The sequence below is a fragment of the Mercenaria mercenaria genome, chromosome 12 (assembly GCF_021730395.1).
Source record: "Mercenaria mercenaria strain notata chromosome 12, MADL_Memer_1, whole genome shotgun sequence".
Taxonomy (NCBI): Eukaryota; Metazoa; Mollusca; class Bivalvia; order Venerida; family Veneridae; genus Mercenaria; species Mercenaria mercenaria.
The window spans coordinates 27,082,010-27,101,436 of NC_069372.1; the positions used below are offsets into that span (position 1 = coordinate 27,082,010).

At 34.1% G+C, this 19,427-nt stretch overlaps 1 protein-coding gene across 1 annotated transcript; it reads right to left on the reverse strand.

Moving 5' to 3' along the window:
• Positions 1 to 826: 826 nt before the first annotated feature.
• Positions 827 to 19,052, reverse strand: LOC128547292 (thioredoxin-related transmembrane protein 2 homolog). The gene is made up of 8 exons (XM_053519523.1): positions 18,850 to 19,052; positions 9,960 to 10,020; positions 9,226 to 9,339; positions 8,294 to 8,370; positions 7,112 to 7,218; positions 6,436 to 6,501; positions 5,253 to 5,382; positions 827 to 4,045 (listed from the first exon to the last, which is right to left on the reverse strand). The coding sequence occupies exons 1-8, from the start codon at positions 19,024 to 19,026 to the stop codon at positions 3,935 to 3,937; spliced, it is 843 nt and encodes a 280-aa protein (XP_053375498.1). The 5' UTR covers positions 19,027 to 19,052; the 3' UTR covers positions 827 to 3,934.
• Positions 19,053 to 19,427: the final 375 nt, after the last annotated feature.

A 19,427-nucleotide genomic window follows, 5' to 3' on the forward strand; every position in this document is an offset into this window, starting at 1 on the left:
TAAAAACTCAACTGTCATGTAGCTATAAGACAGTCAATTTTCAAAGTATTCTACACTAGATCCGTTAAATTAAATACCAAATATATAATTCTTTTAAGTAACACAAAATTAAATACAGAATTTGCTCCATTTTTTTACTGACACTGTCAGTTTGAAAAATTTTGGGATTTTGTCCTTCAGCTTATCGACACCGATGGAACAAGGAAAATTTCTAAACTTGTTTAATCTTTACAAATGTATACAATTTTTATAGCTGAAATATATAGGTAGGTAAATGCATAACCTTCTTAAATGTTTTAATTTTTATGCTCTCAGAAAATGTTCATGAAAACGTATGATTGCATAATACTGGGCACCAACAGGGGTGACTGACAGGGTGGGTAGGGATATTCTCTCTCATTGCTGAGAAACTGACTGAAAGTAATGATATTAAGTCTTGCTGTTGCTTACTTAGATATGAAAGAAGGGCCATCACAGTGCCTCGTTCAACTGTTTCTCTTACACATTAATAAACTCCCAGTTGGTGTACAATAATAAAAGTCAAAACATATTATTATTTCTATTTTTATCTAAAGCAACTGTATTCAATAAACAAAACATCAGAGATTCAACTGTAACAAGAGCTGTTTGAAAAAACACATATGCACCCCTCCTCCCAACCCCCTTTGGCCTGTCCGAGGTAACTGGGTGTGTAATTTTCAGTCTAAATGTGCTGTTTTGACCTTTGACCTACTTGACCAAGAAAACCCAAATGGGTTCATCATGATAATAAGTTGATAATTTCCGCTGTACATTAAATTTCACCTTGACATCTTTGACCTGACAATTAATTTCCAAAAACAGGGTCATTTGATGACCATAGACATCCTGCTTCAAAGATGATGGGGTGTAGGCCGAAGCGTTCTCCAGTTATTGATAGATTTTTCTTTTAATCTAAATGTCACTGTGATCTTTTACCATCTGATCCTAAAAAGAAAAATGTCATTTAGTAGCCACAGGCAATCATCACATGAAGTTTGACAGTCCCAATCATTCTCCATCTGTAAACCAGAAAATGTTTTAGTCTCCAGGTTATTGTGACTTTGACCACTGATTTATTGACCATACACAATAGGGGTAATCTACTGACTACATTCAATCATCCTATGAAATCTTGACTACTGTAGGGCAATCTCCAGTTATCGAGTGGAAACTAATTTATGTCTCAAAGTGATTGACTGTTGACCAACTGATGCCAAAAACATCAAAGGTAATCTGCAGACCACATGCGATAATCCTATGCAGATTTACCACTGTAGGCCAAAGCAATTTTGAGTTTTTTTTTATCAGAATCCAAAACATATACAGACCAACCGAAAATGAACAAAACAATAATAACATATACCTCCTCTTTTTTCAAAGGAGGGCATACAAAGTACATTGTATCATCAAAACAAACAATAGCTGTCTCCATAGGATGACACATGCCCCCCGATGGCACTTTGAATGAATAGTTATGGCCGAGGTTAGAGTTTAGGACCTTTGACCTACGGACCTGGGTCTTGTGCGCGACACGTTGTCTTACTGTGCCACACATTCATGCCCAATAACTTTAAAATCCATGCATGAATGACAAAGATATGGACCGGACACGCCCATCAATGCACTATCATGAAATATGACCTTTAACGTCTAAGTGTGACCTTCACCTTTGAGCTACAGACCTGGGTCTTGTGCGCGACATGTCGTCTTACTGTGGTACACATTCATGCCCAATAATTTTAAAATCCATGCATGAATGACAAAGATATGGACCGGACACACCCATCAATGCACTATCATGAAATATGACCTTTAACGTCTAAGTGTGACCTTGACCTTTGAGCTACAGACCTGGGTCTTGCGCGCGACACGTCGTCTTACTGTGCCACACATTTATGCGTAGTTACTTGAAAATCTATCCATGGATGACAAAGATATGGACCGGACATGCCCATCAATGCACTATCATGAAAAATGACCTTTAATGTCTAAGTGTGACCTTGACCTTTGAGCTACGGACCTGGGTCTTGCACGCGACATGTCGTCTTACTGTGGTACACATTCATGCCAAGTTATTTGAAAATCCATCCATGGATGACAAAGATATGGACCGGACACGAAAATAGCGGACAGACCGACAGACGGTTCAAAAACTATATGCCTCCCTTCGGGAGCATAAAAATGAAAGTTTTGATAATAAGACAGAATTACTTATGCACTAACAGTAAAGTTTTCTATAATTTGTTAAATGCTCACAATGCCTTTATCTGAAATGTGGCTGCCACATTTTACGTCATGAATACAGAAACTATAAATTTAAAAATTACGTTGTTAAATCCTAATTCTTATAACTTTCTTTCTCTTAAATTTGTTAAAGGTTTGAAATTTGATGAATATTGCAGAAAGTGTATTTTGCATTTACTGTTTTTGATTACCTCCCTTTATGGCTCAAACTGTAAACGTTCATGTACAGACTTTAAAAGTAGCATTTTCCTGACCATGTAATTGTGCATATCATCTATTTGGACAGCTGTTTCATTTGTTTCTAACATAAAATTTAAAGTCTTATGGAACTTTTAAGTGAACACAGTAGCATATGCTTTATTTCAAATAATTAACCCTTTATCATGCTGGACACAACTGATTCTCTCTTTGCGACCAGAGCAGATCTTGATCAGCCTGCATATCCATGCAGTCTGATCAAGATCTGCACTGTTTGCCATTCAGTCGATATCTTTTTTTTTTTTTTGGTAAACATCCCTTTTTACAGTTAATGGTACTGTCCAAATTGGGAGATGGTCAAGTTAATTATATAAATTTAGCAGGTTAAACTTTCAGTACCTATACTGCTCAAATTTGGTGATGTCTACTTTATTTGATCCATTCATCAATAGCACCAATCAATTTTGCTAACACTTCATATCTGAATTAAGATTTCTGTATGGGCCTCATACTAACAATGCAATTATTCAAAGATCAAAATATTATGCCTTTTAATACAAAACAGAAAATAAAAGAAAAGAGTGGACCAACTATAAATGTGTATTACATTGTATAATGTGGAAAAAAACAATTTAAAACAAATTCATATGTCTTACAATTGACACCCTGTAAGACTTGAAATTTTATGCAACAGTGTATGGTACATTTGTATTTGACATCTAAAGAATGTAACAAAAATCAACTAATGTATTATGACATAAAACAATTGATGTATCACAATGTCCTTATATAATACAATCTGATGTTTGACCAATTACTTTCCCTGTCATTAAAGTACCTGAAGGCATAAACACTTCACCATACCCTTACAAGTAGAAAGGCAATACAAATAAAGTTGTCACCTTTTCTGTATGTATAAGTGCTGTATTGTCTGACATCACCTTTTCATTTTTGACAGATGGAAACATTAATTTAATTGTCTCACAATGACTTTTTTTCTCTTTTGTTAGCCTCTTCAGTCTTTAACCCTTTCCCTGCTATATTTCTTAAATGGTCAGGTCCATCATTCAATATTGGCAGTACCACTTATTATTCAAAGGGGTGTTCACTGAAAATTTACTGACTGAATAGCAAACTGTGCAGAGATATTCAGCTTGCATGAATGTTCAATTTGTTTTTCAAAACATGGATCAAATCTTTTAAATGCTGAAATCCCCATACTCTTGAATGTAATAAATGCTAAAATGCTACCTGTGTTCTGGAATCATGAAAGAAAAGTCTATGATTTTTTTTTTATCCAGCCTTAAACATGTAAACAAATAAACAACAAACAACCAGGTTTTGCCAGATAATAAACTGCACCAAAAATTGTCTCCACATCAAATTCCAAAACCCAATTCCTGACTAAAATATTGCATATGAAAGAACAGAGGTGAAACATATGACACAACTTTATGAAATATTCAAGTTCTTAATTTTCTTTCTTCTCCTGTTGGACATCTTTGTCCTTTTTTGCCTTGGGTAGCATCTTCTTGCACTGATTATACACTTCGTTCAGCTCAAAGTCATTGATTATGTTTTTCTGAAATAGAATACATGTACATTAAACTGAATGTAAGGTCTCAACGATAAAGGCTCATAATGCCTTTGTTTAAAATGCGGCTGCCACATTTTTGGTTATGACCATAAAATATGTCTTTCCTTTTTAAATTCTATTTTCGATAGTTGTTTTCTGATATAGTTGTCAAAGATATGAATACCGATAACCATAGTGGAAAGTATTAGTGAATCCATTGTTGATAATTACCTCCCTTTATCGCTTTAACTGAATAAGTTCATGTGTAATTTGAAAGTAGTGATTTTCTAATCATGTAAATATCCATTTCATCTAAAATAGACAACTGCTTTACCGTATCTGTTTTTGACATAAAATTAATGGCCTTATGGAACTTTAATTTTAATCACAGTCACTATTATTCCTGGTGACTGATATGCATCAAACAGGTGAATCAATCAAGAAATAAAATCCCAATGAACAAGTAAAATTTCCATCTATTGCATCTGTAAAATCTAAATCCATAAAACATATTCCCTGAAAAAAAAAAAAAAGCTGCTTTGGCAAACAAAATTTAAACTTTTTCAGTAACTAACACTTTTCTTTTAATCTATGGCATAACTAAACTATGAAAGCATTTTTAACATCATTCTTTTATCTTTTGTTGTTTTTTTCTAAAGTCAGACACTGTTGAATGTCAAACCAACAATGGTCAGGACAAATTAGGTTTATGTCTGCAATTTTAACTCTGCAGCTAAAAAGGCCCTTAATGGTACAGGACTATAAGAAGTTATTTTGTTCCTTTCTACCTTCAGTTCTTAAAAAGCTTTCTTAACATTTGCATGATATATAGCAGGTGCATACAGCAAACAGGTTTGTATTAACTTTTGTAAATCTGGGCCTTATTTCATGTGTTTTGGGACTGAAATTCAGGAAATAATTACTCCCCTACCACTTAAGTTGAAACTCCCCCTCCCTTCAAAGGTATGAAAGTAAAATTGTGAAGGCCTAATTGTCTGCAGTCCAAACGTAAGTTTATAAAGACTTAAAATAACTTAATGAGTAATTATTCATCTACAGGTGTTTTATTTCAGATATCCACTGCTCACAATGTAAAAAAAAAATTTGCTAAAAAATTCCCAAATCCTTGAAAAAAAAATTGCTAAGGTTTCCCAAATTGGAGGGTCCTTGCCCGAATTTCCCTGAGAATACTGATCATGCAACTAGTGAATACCTCGGTAAATACATATTTGACAACAGTTCCTTTTGCACTCATGGCTGGTCTTCTCATTTTTTCCTTGCCATCTTGGAATAGTATAAGTGTTGGTAATTGCTTGGAAAATGATGATGTATTCACCTTGTACCTGTAATTGATATAACATTTCTTAGGTCATTTCTTACATCTTGACATGGGTTAAACACAGATTATAACAACAACATTTCAGTTATGTAACTCTCAAATATAAGAGTACACATAACTTACTGGATATTTTACAACACTCATATTATAATAATACAAACATAACTTACTGGATATTTTACAACAACACTCATATAAACAAACATAACTAACTGGATATTTTACAGAAACTCAATATAACAACATAACTTACTGGATATTTTACGACAGCACGTATTAAACACATAACTTATAGATATTTTACGACAGCACTCATATAAACAACATAATTACTGATTTACAGCAATGATATAACAAACATAACTTACTGGATATTTTACGACAGCACTGATATAACAAACATAACTTACTGGATATTTTACGACAACACTCATATAAGAGCCCACATAACTTACTGGATATTTTACAACAACACTCATATAACAAACATAACTTACTGGATATTTTACGACAGCACTCATATAACAAACATAACTTACTGGATATTTTACGACAGCACTGATATAACAAACATAACTTACTGGATATTTTACGACAACACTCATATAAGAGCCCACATAACTTACTGGATATTTTACAACAACACTCATATAACAAACATAACTTACTGGATATTTTACGACAGCACTCATATAACAAACATAACTTACTGGATATTTTACGACAGCACTCATATAACAAACATAACTTAGTGGATATTTTACAACAACACTCATATAACAAACATAACTTACTGGATATTTTACAACAGCACTCATATAAGAGCCCACATAACTAACTGGATATTTTACAAGAATACTCACATATAAGAGCCCAAAACTTACTGCATATTTTACAAAAACACTGGTATGTAAGTGTACACATAACTTATTTGATATTTTACAGGAACACTCGAATATAAGAGCACACATATCTCATTTGATATTTGATAGGAACTGAGTAACTTTTAAGAGCACACATAGTTTACTAGATATTTTACAATAACACTCATACTTACTCTTCTGCCTCATCTGCAAACTTACTAACATCCAGCTTTCCAAACTGTAAATTGTCTAAATGATACCTGAAAAGAAATGTTGTATCAAAGTGACCAGCGAAATTCAAACCGCTGAGAATATTCCTACAGTAATTTGAAGCAACTGCAATCTAATCTCATGATTTCTTCTAAAGAAACATTACATATAGGCTTAAAATGGTGAATGACACACAGTTAATTCCTTTTTCATGTTGCACAGCACTTCTTTCTCCATTTTGTATACTGTAAAATCATTTAATTTCGTGGGCATGAAATTTTGTGGTTTTGGTCAAAACGGCAGTTTTGTGGGGATATAAATTCGTGGATTTCAACTTTTGAACATCAAATGAATGGGAAGTTTACTTGTTCGTTGGGATTAAATTTCGTGGATTGACTCAACCACGAAAATTAGTCCCCCACGAATATTAATGATTTCACAGTATTTTTTTAAGCAAACCTTGCTTGTATCAAAATGTAATACTTTTCATTCGAAGTGTGTTCCCAGATTTTACAAGAGTACTAATCACCATAATGAATAGTTTAGTAAAGAGAACGAGCTGGTTTTTACAGCAACTGGATGCAGGAACGTCATATAATAATGGGAGCAAAAGGACTAAGCATTCACTAGAAGTGATAGGGAATAAGAGTTGCAACTTACTCATTCGAGATCTCAGCAAATACTGGAGCTAAATTAACACATGGCGGTGACCATGCTGCGTAAAAACATATCACCCATGTAACACGCTTGTCTCGAGCTATCTCATTCTAAAAATAAATGTAACATCATTATTACAAAATCAGAATCACTTAAAAAAGTGAATATACATGTAGTAGTACTCTACAGATTTTCTTTGAAAATAAAATGAGTTAATATATGAAAAAAAACTGAGTTTGGAGACCAGTCTATGAACGCAGCCTTGTCATTGGTCAATTTCAAAACTGGGCTCAAAATCAGCCAATCATTTGATGAGAGTTTTCAGACTGGTCTCCAAACTAAAGAATTATAATCTCAACCACTGACCTTTAGAATCTGAAACTAAACTGGAGACTATGTATGACTCACAGTACAGCTATTAAATATATAATATATAATATAAAACAGAAGTAGAGCACTTCAACTCGGTAGCCATATGGTCAAGGAAGCTGACCTAGAATCCAACCACATATTGGCTCAAAACGCTATTTGGGATTAAGTCTGATGAGATAGCTATCAAGCTGGCTTCAGTGAAGTTGATGATTCTATCAAAATGGTAACATGTATCTGAAATGTCAAGTGGGGTGCCTGATACCAAAAGCTTGCAAACTACCACACCACCCGGGCCAACAAATCACAATAATTTCATTAAACAATGCTAGCTTTAATTTTATGAAAGTCTCCTCTGTGGACTAAGTGTGGGATTGGACAGGAGGTAAAACTATATGAACTTTTACCTGCAAGCGTGTGACCTTGGTTGTGAATGTATCAGGTAATATGTAGTTACTGTGAAATCATAAATATTCGTTGGGGACTAATTTTCGTGAATTTCGTGGTTGAGTCAATCCACGAAATTTAATCCCAATGAACAAGTAAAATGCCCATTCATTTTATGTTCAAAAGTTAAAATCCACGAATTCATATCCCCATGAAATTGCCGTTTTGACCAAAACCACAAAATTTCATGCCCATGAAATTAAATGATTTTACAGTATTTGAAAACTAAACTCTTTTTGAAGATATGCCTTCAGAAAAGAAACACAGAAGGTTCAGAGTGTCTTTTTAATAAAGTCACCGACATGCTATATGTATCAGACAGCATTATAAACAAGATACAAAAGAAGAAATAAAAATGTTTATGGTCACCTTTAAATGAGGTCCTCTGAAGTAAGTAACAAATTCTGGACCTTTGTACACTGGCAATGGCAGGAACACAAAATGTACTGAAACACGTTTAATGTATTTTTTTATAACATTATGCCATGTATTTACAAAATGCAGTGAATTATTTTACAAAAAAAAAAAAATCCTAAATATTAGTTACTAAAATCTCAATAATGCATACTGTAATAACAGGTTTTAATTAGTTCTTATTCAAATTATTTCAGATTTTCATCAATTATATTATAGTATAAACTTATTGTCCAGCAAACCAATTCAATAAGTATTTTATTACATGACATCAGAAATAAATTTCAAATTATTTTTCTATCAATTTCTGACTGCAGCCCAGCAAACCTTGACTAAATAGTGACAGTCACCATTCAACAGCAATGGACTGATGACATATAAATGTAAGAAGTCATGTTCAATAGCTTCATGTCTCTTGAACTCATGAACTTTCACACTTCCTAATATAACTTTTAAAACCATTGTTTTTTAATGGGTTTAACACAGATTTTCAACAGTATACAGTGGTCAGTTCATCTACAATTTGATACACTTTTTACATAGCAACAGTTTTCCTTTATTACTCTTTAAAAACAATACCCATCATTTAAAAAAAACACTTTTTTCAACAGTTTCAAATTCAGACATTTTCCAAATTGTAAAGACCAAGCCCCATTTCCAGATCAGTGGAAAGAAATCCTGGATCACTTGTACAGAAAACTGTTTCTGTCGGATACAGTTACGCTGTTATTATTATAAATGGATAGTTCAATTCTTTTCAAATTTTTCCTAAAATTTCTAAAATTCCCATGACCAAGAATAGGCTTCATTTCCCCAAATAATTAGAAAAAACAACCTGTATACATAACTTCTAGCAAATGACAATGCTTTGAAATCACCATACTTACATAGACAGAATATACCATAAACAAATGCATATGGCACGCTGATTTGGTAAAATAAGACTAGATTCAACACTTTGGCAAACATGCAAGCCACTGACAAGTAGTCTGTTACTGTCACTGAAAAATGTAAAAATATCTCAGTTGAAAGAAATTTTTTGTTCTTATTCATATTATATCAAAGGCCCTGTAATCACTATCTATAGGTTTTAAACATATAATATTCTTAACAGAAGAAAATGCTTTTTTTTTTTTTTTTTTTTTTTTTTTGGGGGGGGGGGGGGGGGGGTGTTCAACAGCATTTCAGTCATGTAACAGTGGGCAGTTAGCCTAACCAGTAACCAGTGTTCCTGGATTCTGTACCAGTACAAACCTGTTCTCTGCAAGTAACTGCCAACTTCTCGACATGAATCAGATGTGGAGGATGAATGATTTAGACACAATGCTGTTTATCAAATCATCACAGAGAACATATGCCCCGGTGCCTGAGGATCCAACTAGCAACCCCGCGATCCGTAGACCAACCACTTTACCTACTGAAATAAGCGGGCAGGTTAATGCTTTGAGTTGCAAGATAAATTTTTCACATTGCTTTTAATACTACATACATTATACAATTACAAAAAGTATGTTATAGGACAACATCAAAGCTTAGAGTAGAAAAATCATTGATGAAGTAATGTTGTGGTTTGATTATAGGCATGTATGCCTCCAGATATGAATTCATATGAATTTCTTACCTTGTTTTCTATTCTTGAGAACAATAACACAGCCAAGGAAAGTCAGCCACTCCCATTGTTTCTGAAAAAGTAAAGCCGTTTTACAAGTCTGAAGAACTTTTTTTGGTAAAAAAAATATTAGTACCTCCAACTTTCAAAAGTAAAACTAATAGGAGTGCAGACAAAATCCCATTTCTGTTTTTTTTTGCTCCAACTCTGATTCCTTTGAAGTAGCTGGCAGTGACTTGCAGAGAACATGTAAGTACTGGTGCATAATCTAGGAACACTGGTATGGTTAACTGCCTACTGTTATATAACCAAAATAATGGTGATAAACGGCGCTAAACCCAAAATAAATTTTTAAAGCGAACACTTACAACAATAAATTTTAAAACAGTTACTGATATTTTTCCAATTTTAAAGGTTTTATTCACAAACAAGAGCTGTCTTTAAGAGAGAGCCAATGCTCAACTATTTGAATTGTTCCAGAAGCAAGAATATCACCCTAAATGTTGAAATATCAATCCAGTTTCTGCATTAGTTTTGGTGATGGTAACTTGTATGCAAAACTTTAACAAGGATTTTCTCTGTCTAAAAGGGGGCATAATTTGGCCAAAATGCATGTCTCAATGCTATCACCTAGTTTTATAACCCTGAAGGTGCTTGTGAGGTTTCAATTCAATATCTACATTAGTTTTGCAGATAGTACAAAATGTAACCTGCATGCAAAACTTTAACCAGGATTTTGTAAGTCCAAAAGGGGGCATAACTTGGCCAAAATGCATGTTAGAGACTTATTGGATTGACCCAGTGAGGTTGGTAATTGACCTAGAAAAAGAAAAGTTTCAAAGCTATATGCCTTTAAATGATAGCTGTATGTACTTACAAGTTAACCAAGGTGTGATGCCGATGCCAGGGTGAGTTGAACAGCTAGGCTATTCTTTGAATAGTCAAGCTAAAAGTTAAACTGAGGGAGGATTCCGTGATTTTTTTAGGGCCAAGAGGTGGGGATTTCACCCTGCTATAATGGTCTGTAGCCATGGCTACTTTTCCTGTACACAGAATATAAAGTTAAAAATGGGAGGCCCGCAGACCTCTCTAAGTTGCAACAAACCCCTAAGGATTTTGTCTACCTTGGCCAAATTAAGCAAGAGGGGGAAGGGACACTGATAAAAACAGAAAAGCTGCATCACGCTGAACTATTCGAAACTACATGTATTCCTAAAATACTAGGTTACATACAAAAGCTTTACCAAAGTTTCGACTTGAAGAAGGGGCACAATGTTGTAAATTTTAAGTCAAAGATATGGAACCTGCTTCAGAATCAGAATAGTCATTTGAGCCGCGCCATGGGAAAACCAACATAGTGGGTTTGCGACCAGCATGGATCCAGACCAGCCTGCACATCCGCGCAGTCTGGTCAGGATCCATGCTGTTCGCTAACAGTTTCTCTAATTGCAATAGGCTTTGAAAGCGAACAGCATGGATCCTGACCAGACTGCGCGGATGAAGATTGGGTGTAAAATGCAGCCCCTATTGCATACACAAGGTTTTTCTTTGATTTGACCTAGTGACCTAGTTTTTGAACCAAAATGACCCATATTTGATACTGGCCTAGATTTTATCAAGGCAATCATTCTGACCAAAATTCATAAAGATCAATTGAAAAGTACAGCCTCTATTGCATACATAAGGCTTTTCTTTGATTTGACCTAGTGACCTAGTTTTTGATCCCAGATGACCCACTTTCAAAATTGGTCTAGATTTCATCAAGGTAATCATTCTGACAAAATTTCATGAAGATCAGTGGAAAAATACAGCCTCTATCGCATACACAAGGGTTTTATTAGATTTGACCTAGTGACCTAGTTTTTGAACCCAGGTGATCCATTTTCGAATAGGCCTAGATTTCATCAAGGCAATCATTCTGACAAAATTTCATGAAGATCATTTGAAAAATACAGCCTCTATCACATACACAAGCTCAATGTTGACTAGACAAGTGACAACCCGGACATTGATGATCATCAAGAATCACTGACATTTGCTCAGTGAGCAAAAAGATTCTGAAATAACATCTGTTACTTGTACACCTGAAGAGCGAAATTTTCACTGTTCCTGGTGAGTAATACTATCAGGGACTATAATAGCTTCATACATCAAAACAAATTGGACCTGTCAAAAGGACACATCATATCTGCATAAATTGGTCAAATCAAAAACTTAAATCGCTTTATTGCAAAATATAAAGACACAATTTTAAATTTTCCAAAATACAGCGGTGTAGACTGTTTTAAGTTATGTAACCTATTTCAGTTACTTTTTCAAGCATTTTATAACCTGTATTAGTTATAAAATATAGTTAACTCAGGTACGTTATTCAAAAAAAATCTTTTTGCTGTTCTCACAAAGTGACTTTTAAAGTAAATTTAGTAGCAAACTGTGGTTAATCAAATTCTCTTTTTGTTGTATCATGACCTGATAAGAATCATGGGATGTCAAGAGTTTTATAGCTTTAAAACTTTTGCCTAAAACTTTATCAGCCTTGCGTAAATTTTTTTTACTGCACAGCTGGAAAGATAAAAAGTCAAGGAATCAGGAAATAATTGCATTAGTCTCATCAAAATGAGGAATTGGCACAGGAGTGCTTTGTAATATTTTATGATAACTGAAACAAGTTATGAAAGTATAAGCAATAACTCAAATGGGTTATAAACTGCGATAACTTGAAACAGTTACACCCCTGAGAAATTCTTGGCAAAGAACAGACGCTTGATGTGAAGAGTCATGTTTTATCTAGAGACTAACACTAGTCATAAACAGATGATTATGTTTTTAAGTTAAAACACTTATCTATTTTAATAAGGTTTCTTGACCAGAATCTGCTAGATACATATTTAAACTGGAAATATTTGCATTAAATTGTGTGTTGAAGAAAGTTTAGAAAGTTAACTAAACGAAGTCAGCAAATTGTATTAACTCATATGTTTCATTTGATATGACGAAGTATTTACAATTAATGATCAATTGTATTAACTTTGATATAATTAATGATCTGTTTGTAAAATGGAAAATGAAATTGTGTGTTTAAGAATATAAAGTAGGCCTAAGTTAAGAAAGTCAACCAACAGTATTAACTGACATGCTTTATTTGATATGTCTTATGTGTACTATATGAAATAATGTTCTTTTTGTAAAAGAGTGAATTAAATTGTATGTTTAAGACATTGTTGTATGTTACTTTTTGTTCATCAAAGTTCAATGATCTAAATTGACTGATAAAATGCCCTTTTTGCATAGCGGACCGCGGAAAAGTGCCCTTATGCCCTGGCAGCACCACGCCCCATTCTGGTCCTGGGAAAAACACTACTGACTGATAATTAAATTCATTTATATAAATGAAATTAAAGCACATATGTTAAGTGGAGGTTATTTATATTGAGTTCAGTTAAACTGATACAATATACTGACTTGAAGTGCATCTATCATTTACCTAAAAGTGAAAACTGATTCTGAATGGTCTTCTGGTTTCAGCAGTTTATTTCAATGGAATAGAAAAATCAACCTGCATACAAGAATACTGTTAAACATTAGCATCCTTGCCCACTAGCAACTTATGCGATGATAGTAACATTATGTGATCATTATATGGTGACACATTTGGCAATGCCTGTAAATCAAACACTTGGCATATCTACAGTACAGGCATATTGACAGTTACATGTATAACACATCCTTTAAGAACATAATGAAAGTATTCAATCTGTTTATGTTTTGTTGTAAGCGATTCGTCAAAGTCTTTGTCTACTGAAAATACTCTAAAATAATTTGAGCAAATTTGCATCACAATGCAAAAAACAGAAGAAATAAATTCAGTATTACTGTATTTAATCAGGTTTATGCACTCAGAGCAAATTATATGAGATATAAACTGTGTACAAAAAAAAAATCAAAAATGAAAAAAATACATGACTGAAACTTAGCCCGATTTATACTGATGGCATTGTCTACTGAAAAAGTACTGTAGTGATGAGGGAAAGTTACATTGTGCTGAATTTGTGGAATCATGACAGACTGACACCAAATCAATCAAATAACTCAGGGTTTCAGAAATCCCTATTATCAGGTTCTAGAGGTACGGATCCATCCATAACCATAGACAGTCACTTCCTTCACCTTAACAGTATCAAGTCAAAATGTCCCCTAGTCAAAACACCCCATTTTGACCAGTCAGGGGTGTAAAACTGTTTCAAGTTATTGCAGTTTATAACCCATTTGAGTTATTGTTTATACTTTCATAACTTGTTTCAGTTATCATAAAATATTACAAAGCCCTCCTGTGCCAATTCCTCATTTTGAATGAGACTAATGCAATTATTTCCTGAATCCTTGAACTTTTATCTTTCCAGCTATGCAGGGCTGATAAAGTTTTAGGCAAAAGTTTTAAAGCTATAAAACTCTTAACATCCCATTATGCTTATCAGGTCATGATCAGACTAAAAGAGAATTGGATTAACCACAGTATAACTAACCTGAGTTAACTATATTTTATAACTAATACAGGTTATAAAATGCTTGAATCATGTTGAAAAAGTAACTGAAATAGGTTACATAACTTAAACAAGAGCTGTCACAGGAGACAGCATGCTCGACTATTTCGATGCTGGATAGTGAAACTGGGCACATCGGAGGAAACTAGAGCTGTCACTGGAGTGTTTAATGACTCCAGTTGTGGATGAAGATATTGCACAATAGCCTGAGTCAATGTCAAAAATATCAACTTAAAGTAATAAGAGAGGTAAAGATAAAATGTATCAAAACACTATATAAGTATATCCTAATCAAAAAGGGGCATAATTCATTAAATATTGGTGCCAGAGTTGTGCAGCTTGTGTCATATAGTGTGGGTGATGATGTTGAACAACTATTTTAAGTTTGAATCAAATGCATTCAGTAATAACAGAGACAGAGTGAAAGTGCATCAAAACTTTAACCTAAAATTCTAAGTAAAAAGGGGAAATAATTCATGAAAAATTGGTCCCAGAGTTATGCACCTTGCATCATATGATAAGGGTAATGGTGTTGAACAATTGTTTAAGTTTGAATCAGATCCATTCAGTAATAACAGAGATAGAGTGAAAGTGCATAAAACTTTAACCTGAAATTCTAAGTAAAAAGGGGAATAATTCATGAAAAATTGTGCCAGAGTTACGCATCTTGTGTCATATGATGTGGGTGATGATGCTGAACAACTATTTCTATTTTAAGTTTGAATCAAATCCATTCAGTAATAACAGAGGTAGAGTGAAATGCACCAAAACTTTAACCTGAAATTCTAAGTAAAAAGGGGAATAATTCATGAAAAAATGGTGCCAGACTTATGCATCTTGTGCCATATGATGTGGGTGATGATGCTGAACAACTATTTTAAGTTTGAATCAAATCCATTCAGTAATAACAGAGGTAGAGTGAAAGTGCACCAAAACTTTAACCTGAAATTCTAAGTAAAAAGGGGGAATAATTCATGAAAAAATGGTACCAGAGTTATGCACCTTGTGTCATATGATGTGGGTGATGATGTTGAACAACTATTTTAAGTTTGAATCAAATCCATTCAGTAATAACAGAGATAGAGTGAAAGTGCATCAAAACTTTAACCTGAAAATCTAAGTGAAAAGGGGGGATAATTCATGAAATATTGGTGCCAGAGTTATGGCCCTTATGTCAGATGATGTGGATGATGATGAGGAATAAGTATTTCAAGTTTGAATCAAATCCATCAAGTAATTACAGAGATATTTTGAAAAAAGAGAAAGTGCACCAAAACTTTAACCAAGGTGGGGACGCGGAAAGACGCCGACGCCGGGGCGAGTAGGATAGCTCTCCTTATACTTCGTATAGTCGAGCTAAAAAGTTACTCCCCTGACTGTTGTCTAGGGGAAGTGGTAAGTTTTGACTAACAGCCTACTTTAACCGGTGTTTTGAGTTAAAATGTATAGTGGTGTCCAGTAATATCGCCGGTTCTCTTGTATCACGGTAATCTCCCTTTGCCGGAAATTCTTTGCTGAGCAGCACCGCAGTGACTTACATTAATTTGTAAATCGGAACCACTGGATTTTGTTTACAAACATTTTTTTGCAAAATTCCATCGTAAATGGTAAGTATTACTTAGTTTTATCGCAACCATATATCTCAAAATTATGCATCTGCTCATCACCAATTCCAAAACACACCAAAAACACTTTTATTTAAATAAAACTAAATCCACAACCTGAACAGCTTCAGAAAGTTCGACTGATGTATTGTTTTTATGAATGAAATTATTGCGGTCACATGATGACGCAAGTAGGCGTGTCCCGCAGCTATCAAATACCGTGATATTTGAGAACTATGGGATTGTTAAAGTAGGTCAAATATGGCTGACATTTTATTGTGTTTTTTACACATTCTCCCCTGGCTCAGACAGAAAGTAGTCAAAATAATTCAGATTGTTTATATTTGTGACTGGCAATCTAAACGTCAAATCTTTATATTTACATTCGCCCTATTCTTTTCCACTGAAAATTATGACGTTCATTTCGTATGAACAGCAAAAGGAAAGGCGCGAAAGTTACGTCATCGCTGCTTAGTGATAACTGGCCGCTGTTTTGACGACGTCCGCGTATAGTCAGGGAGAACGTTCTTTAGATGAAGTCGCAGTTGTTCCGTCTGGTGCACAGAATGGTCAGGAAGCTGATTTTTATGTTAAATGCCACAAAATATGTGCAATATATAACATTATCTTATTTACAAATGGAAAGGAAATATAATGTAAATATAAGAAAAGAAATAATTTTTTCGGTGTTCATTCGAAATGAACGACAGAATAGGATTGGCAAATTAAACATGAATCGCTAGTGCGATTCATGGATTTGCCGATCCTATTCTGTCATTCATTTTGCATGAACTTCGAAAAAAATCATTTCATTTCTTAAGAAGGTCCAAAATAATGGAAGATGAATCACAGTACACAGTCAAGTAAAGTTATTTGTTTTACTGCTTGCCCATATTTGCGTGTATACATGAACGTTAATCGTATACAGTACATAGTTTACACAGGTATAAATCACCAGAAAATTCATAATTTTGGATTATTATTTGATAATTTTTACATAAATCAATGAGGAATTGAATCCCCTTTTGATACATGTAAGTTTTATTTGAATTTATGGCCAATTCGTGAAATAATCAGCATTTAAATCTATAAAGCATGTAAAGCGTCCGCAGCGATGAAAATTTCATCAGTAATTGCTTCAACTTATTTGGTCTTTCAAGTGTTTGATGTGATCCTAGGAAATATTGAGATAATTTTTTCATATGGGCAATATCCCCACTCGCGTCAAATTAGTTGGACTAAGAAAGAAAGATGATTTGCAAGTTATAACAGACAGTTGGTTTTAAGTTTTAATGCAGAAAACAAACTAAAGGTCAGACTTTATTAATATGTTATTTATGTTCCGACTGTTAGAACTGCGATATGTTCAAGTATCACCCTTATCCAACTATCACAAATTTTCATTCTGCCTTCGTACAGTATATCATCAATGCCTTGCCTTCAGATATTGTCAACTCGTCTGGGCCAGTGTTCAGTCAGGCTGTAAGCCAGATTGAGCACATCTCACCTTAAATATCCCGGCACAACCAGTTTTCGACCGCTTAACAAGTTTTCTGTGCAGTTTTGTACAAATGCAAGTCCAAATCTTTGGTTTATTGTCTAACACTTTCTATCAGCATAAGTGCTATAAAAGCATACCATTTAAGTTTCAAGTTTCTTACCGATCGAATCCCTGGCATGATGATTTTGAAAGCCATCAGTAGGAAGTCATGCTGAAAATTTACAACCTAAATTCGACCACAGGTGGTATTTTCCTTCCAGCAAAATGAAACAGCACTAAACTTTTACTGTAGTTTCATTACAACATGGCAAACATAGAACACTCAAAATTCAAGTCTGGCAACAAACATCAAAACCAACATGGCAGATCAATATACTGTAGGTACACTTGACTAAATTGGCACCTAAATTACAGGGGGTAGGGTAAAGTAAATGGCAGTCAAAATTTAGTGGATTATCTAAAGAACTATATCATATGCTCAGTTACTCCAGAGAACCAGGGTGTCACATCTGCCACATTGATAGCTGTCAGAGATGACAATGTATTATATAATTGCTTTAGAAGCTTTTGACACTCCGAATATTTCAAATTGCTTAGAAAATGAAGAAAACTGTTGTAAGGACAGGCATCATGACTGCATTGTCAAAATAATTCAATAATAGTATGCTTCACAATTCTGGCAGTAAGCATGTGATGAGCAATAAACATTTAGTGTGCAAAAGATATATAAATACTGATATTGGCTTATGCAAGAATAGGTAGTAGATAAGGAAAGATGCAGGTTTTTTAGTAATAAGAAAAACCTCATGAAAACATTGTACTGCTACGTAAATGGAATTTATATAATTTTCCAATTTTTTATCATACAAAGTCCTAGGCGGTCAAAAATAGATTGTGTGGCCTGTGGGGATACACAGTTCTGCCCCGTTTTTAACTTGCTTTTTAACACTTCTTCTTCTTGCTTTTTACCACTATTAATACTCTTTTAACATTCTTGATAGTTGATGCGCAAAGTCTCCAGCAGGGGTTTGGTTTGACGTAATGGAAGATAGATAGATAGAATAGATAGATACGAGGGAACTCCATCCTAATTTCAACAGAATCCATACATCCAGTCTGTAAATTTATAGACTCAAAAGTCCATAAATTTATAGATTGTCTGTATATTTACAGGATATCTGTAAAAACGACGAAATCCTTACAGTGTATGCTGCAACAAAAATCACCAACATCCGAAAATAAAAATGTCAACTTACGAGTTCAAGAGAGCAATCCTCAAATAAGAACTCACATATCGGTGGAAGCGTTTTCAAAATGAAAAATGATGTTGAAAGTAAAATATTTGCAATAAAATGCGGTATAAATACTGATTTTACTCCGTCTGTAACAGATTTTAAATTTGGAGGTCGCAAAAGTCTTCCTATCGCGTCCATTTTGAATCTGTGTCAGCGGGCGCTTGGTGTGGGTCAAACAAAACCAAATCTAATAGGTATCAGCTCTCTAAATTATTGGATGGAGTTAAGGTTGAGGTTATAACACACTAAATAGTTGTTGTTCTTTGTTTTATATAAAATTGACCGCAGCACACATCAGGACCCATTTTAAATGTCTGTAACTTACATTTTCTTGAAGAATATTGTCAGTGCTAACTAAAAATCAAAAGAAAAGCGGGGGTCATGTTTGATGCAAGAAAAATAATTTCAGTCGAACACACAAACTGCAAAATCAGCTAAACAATGAGACCCCAAATTATACTGGTGGTGTATGATCTACGTTTCCATGAAAAATTTTGTCATGTTGTTATTTCATTATGAAAATGCTACCTACATGTCAA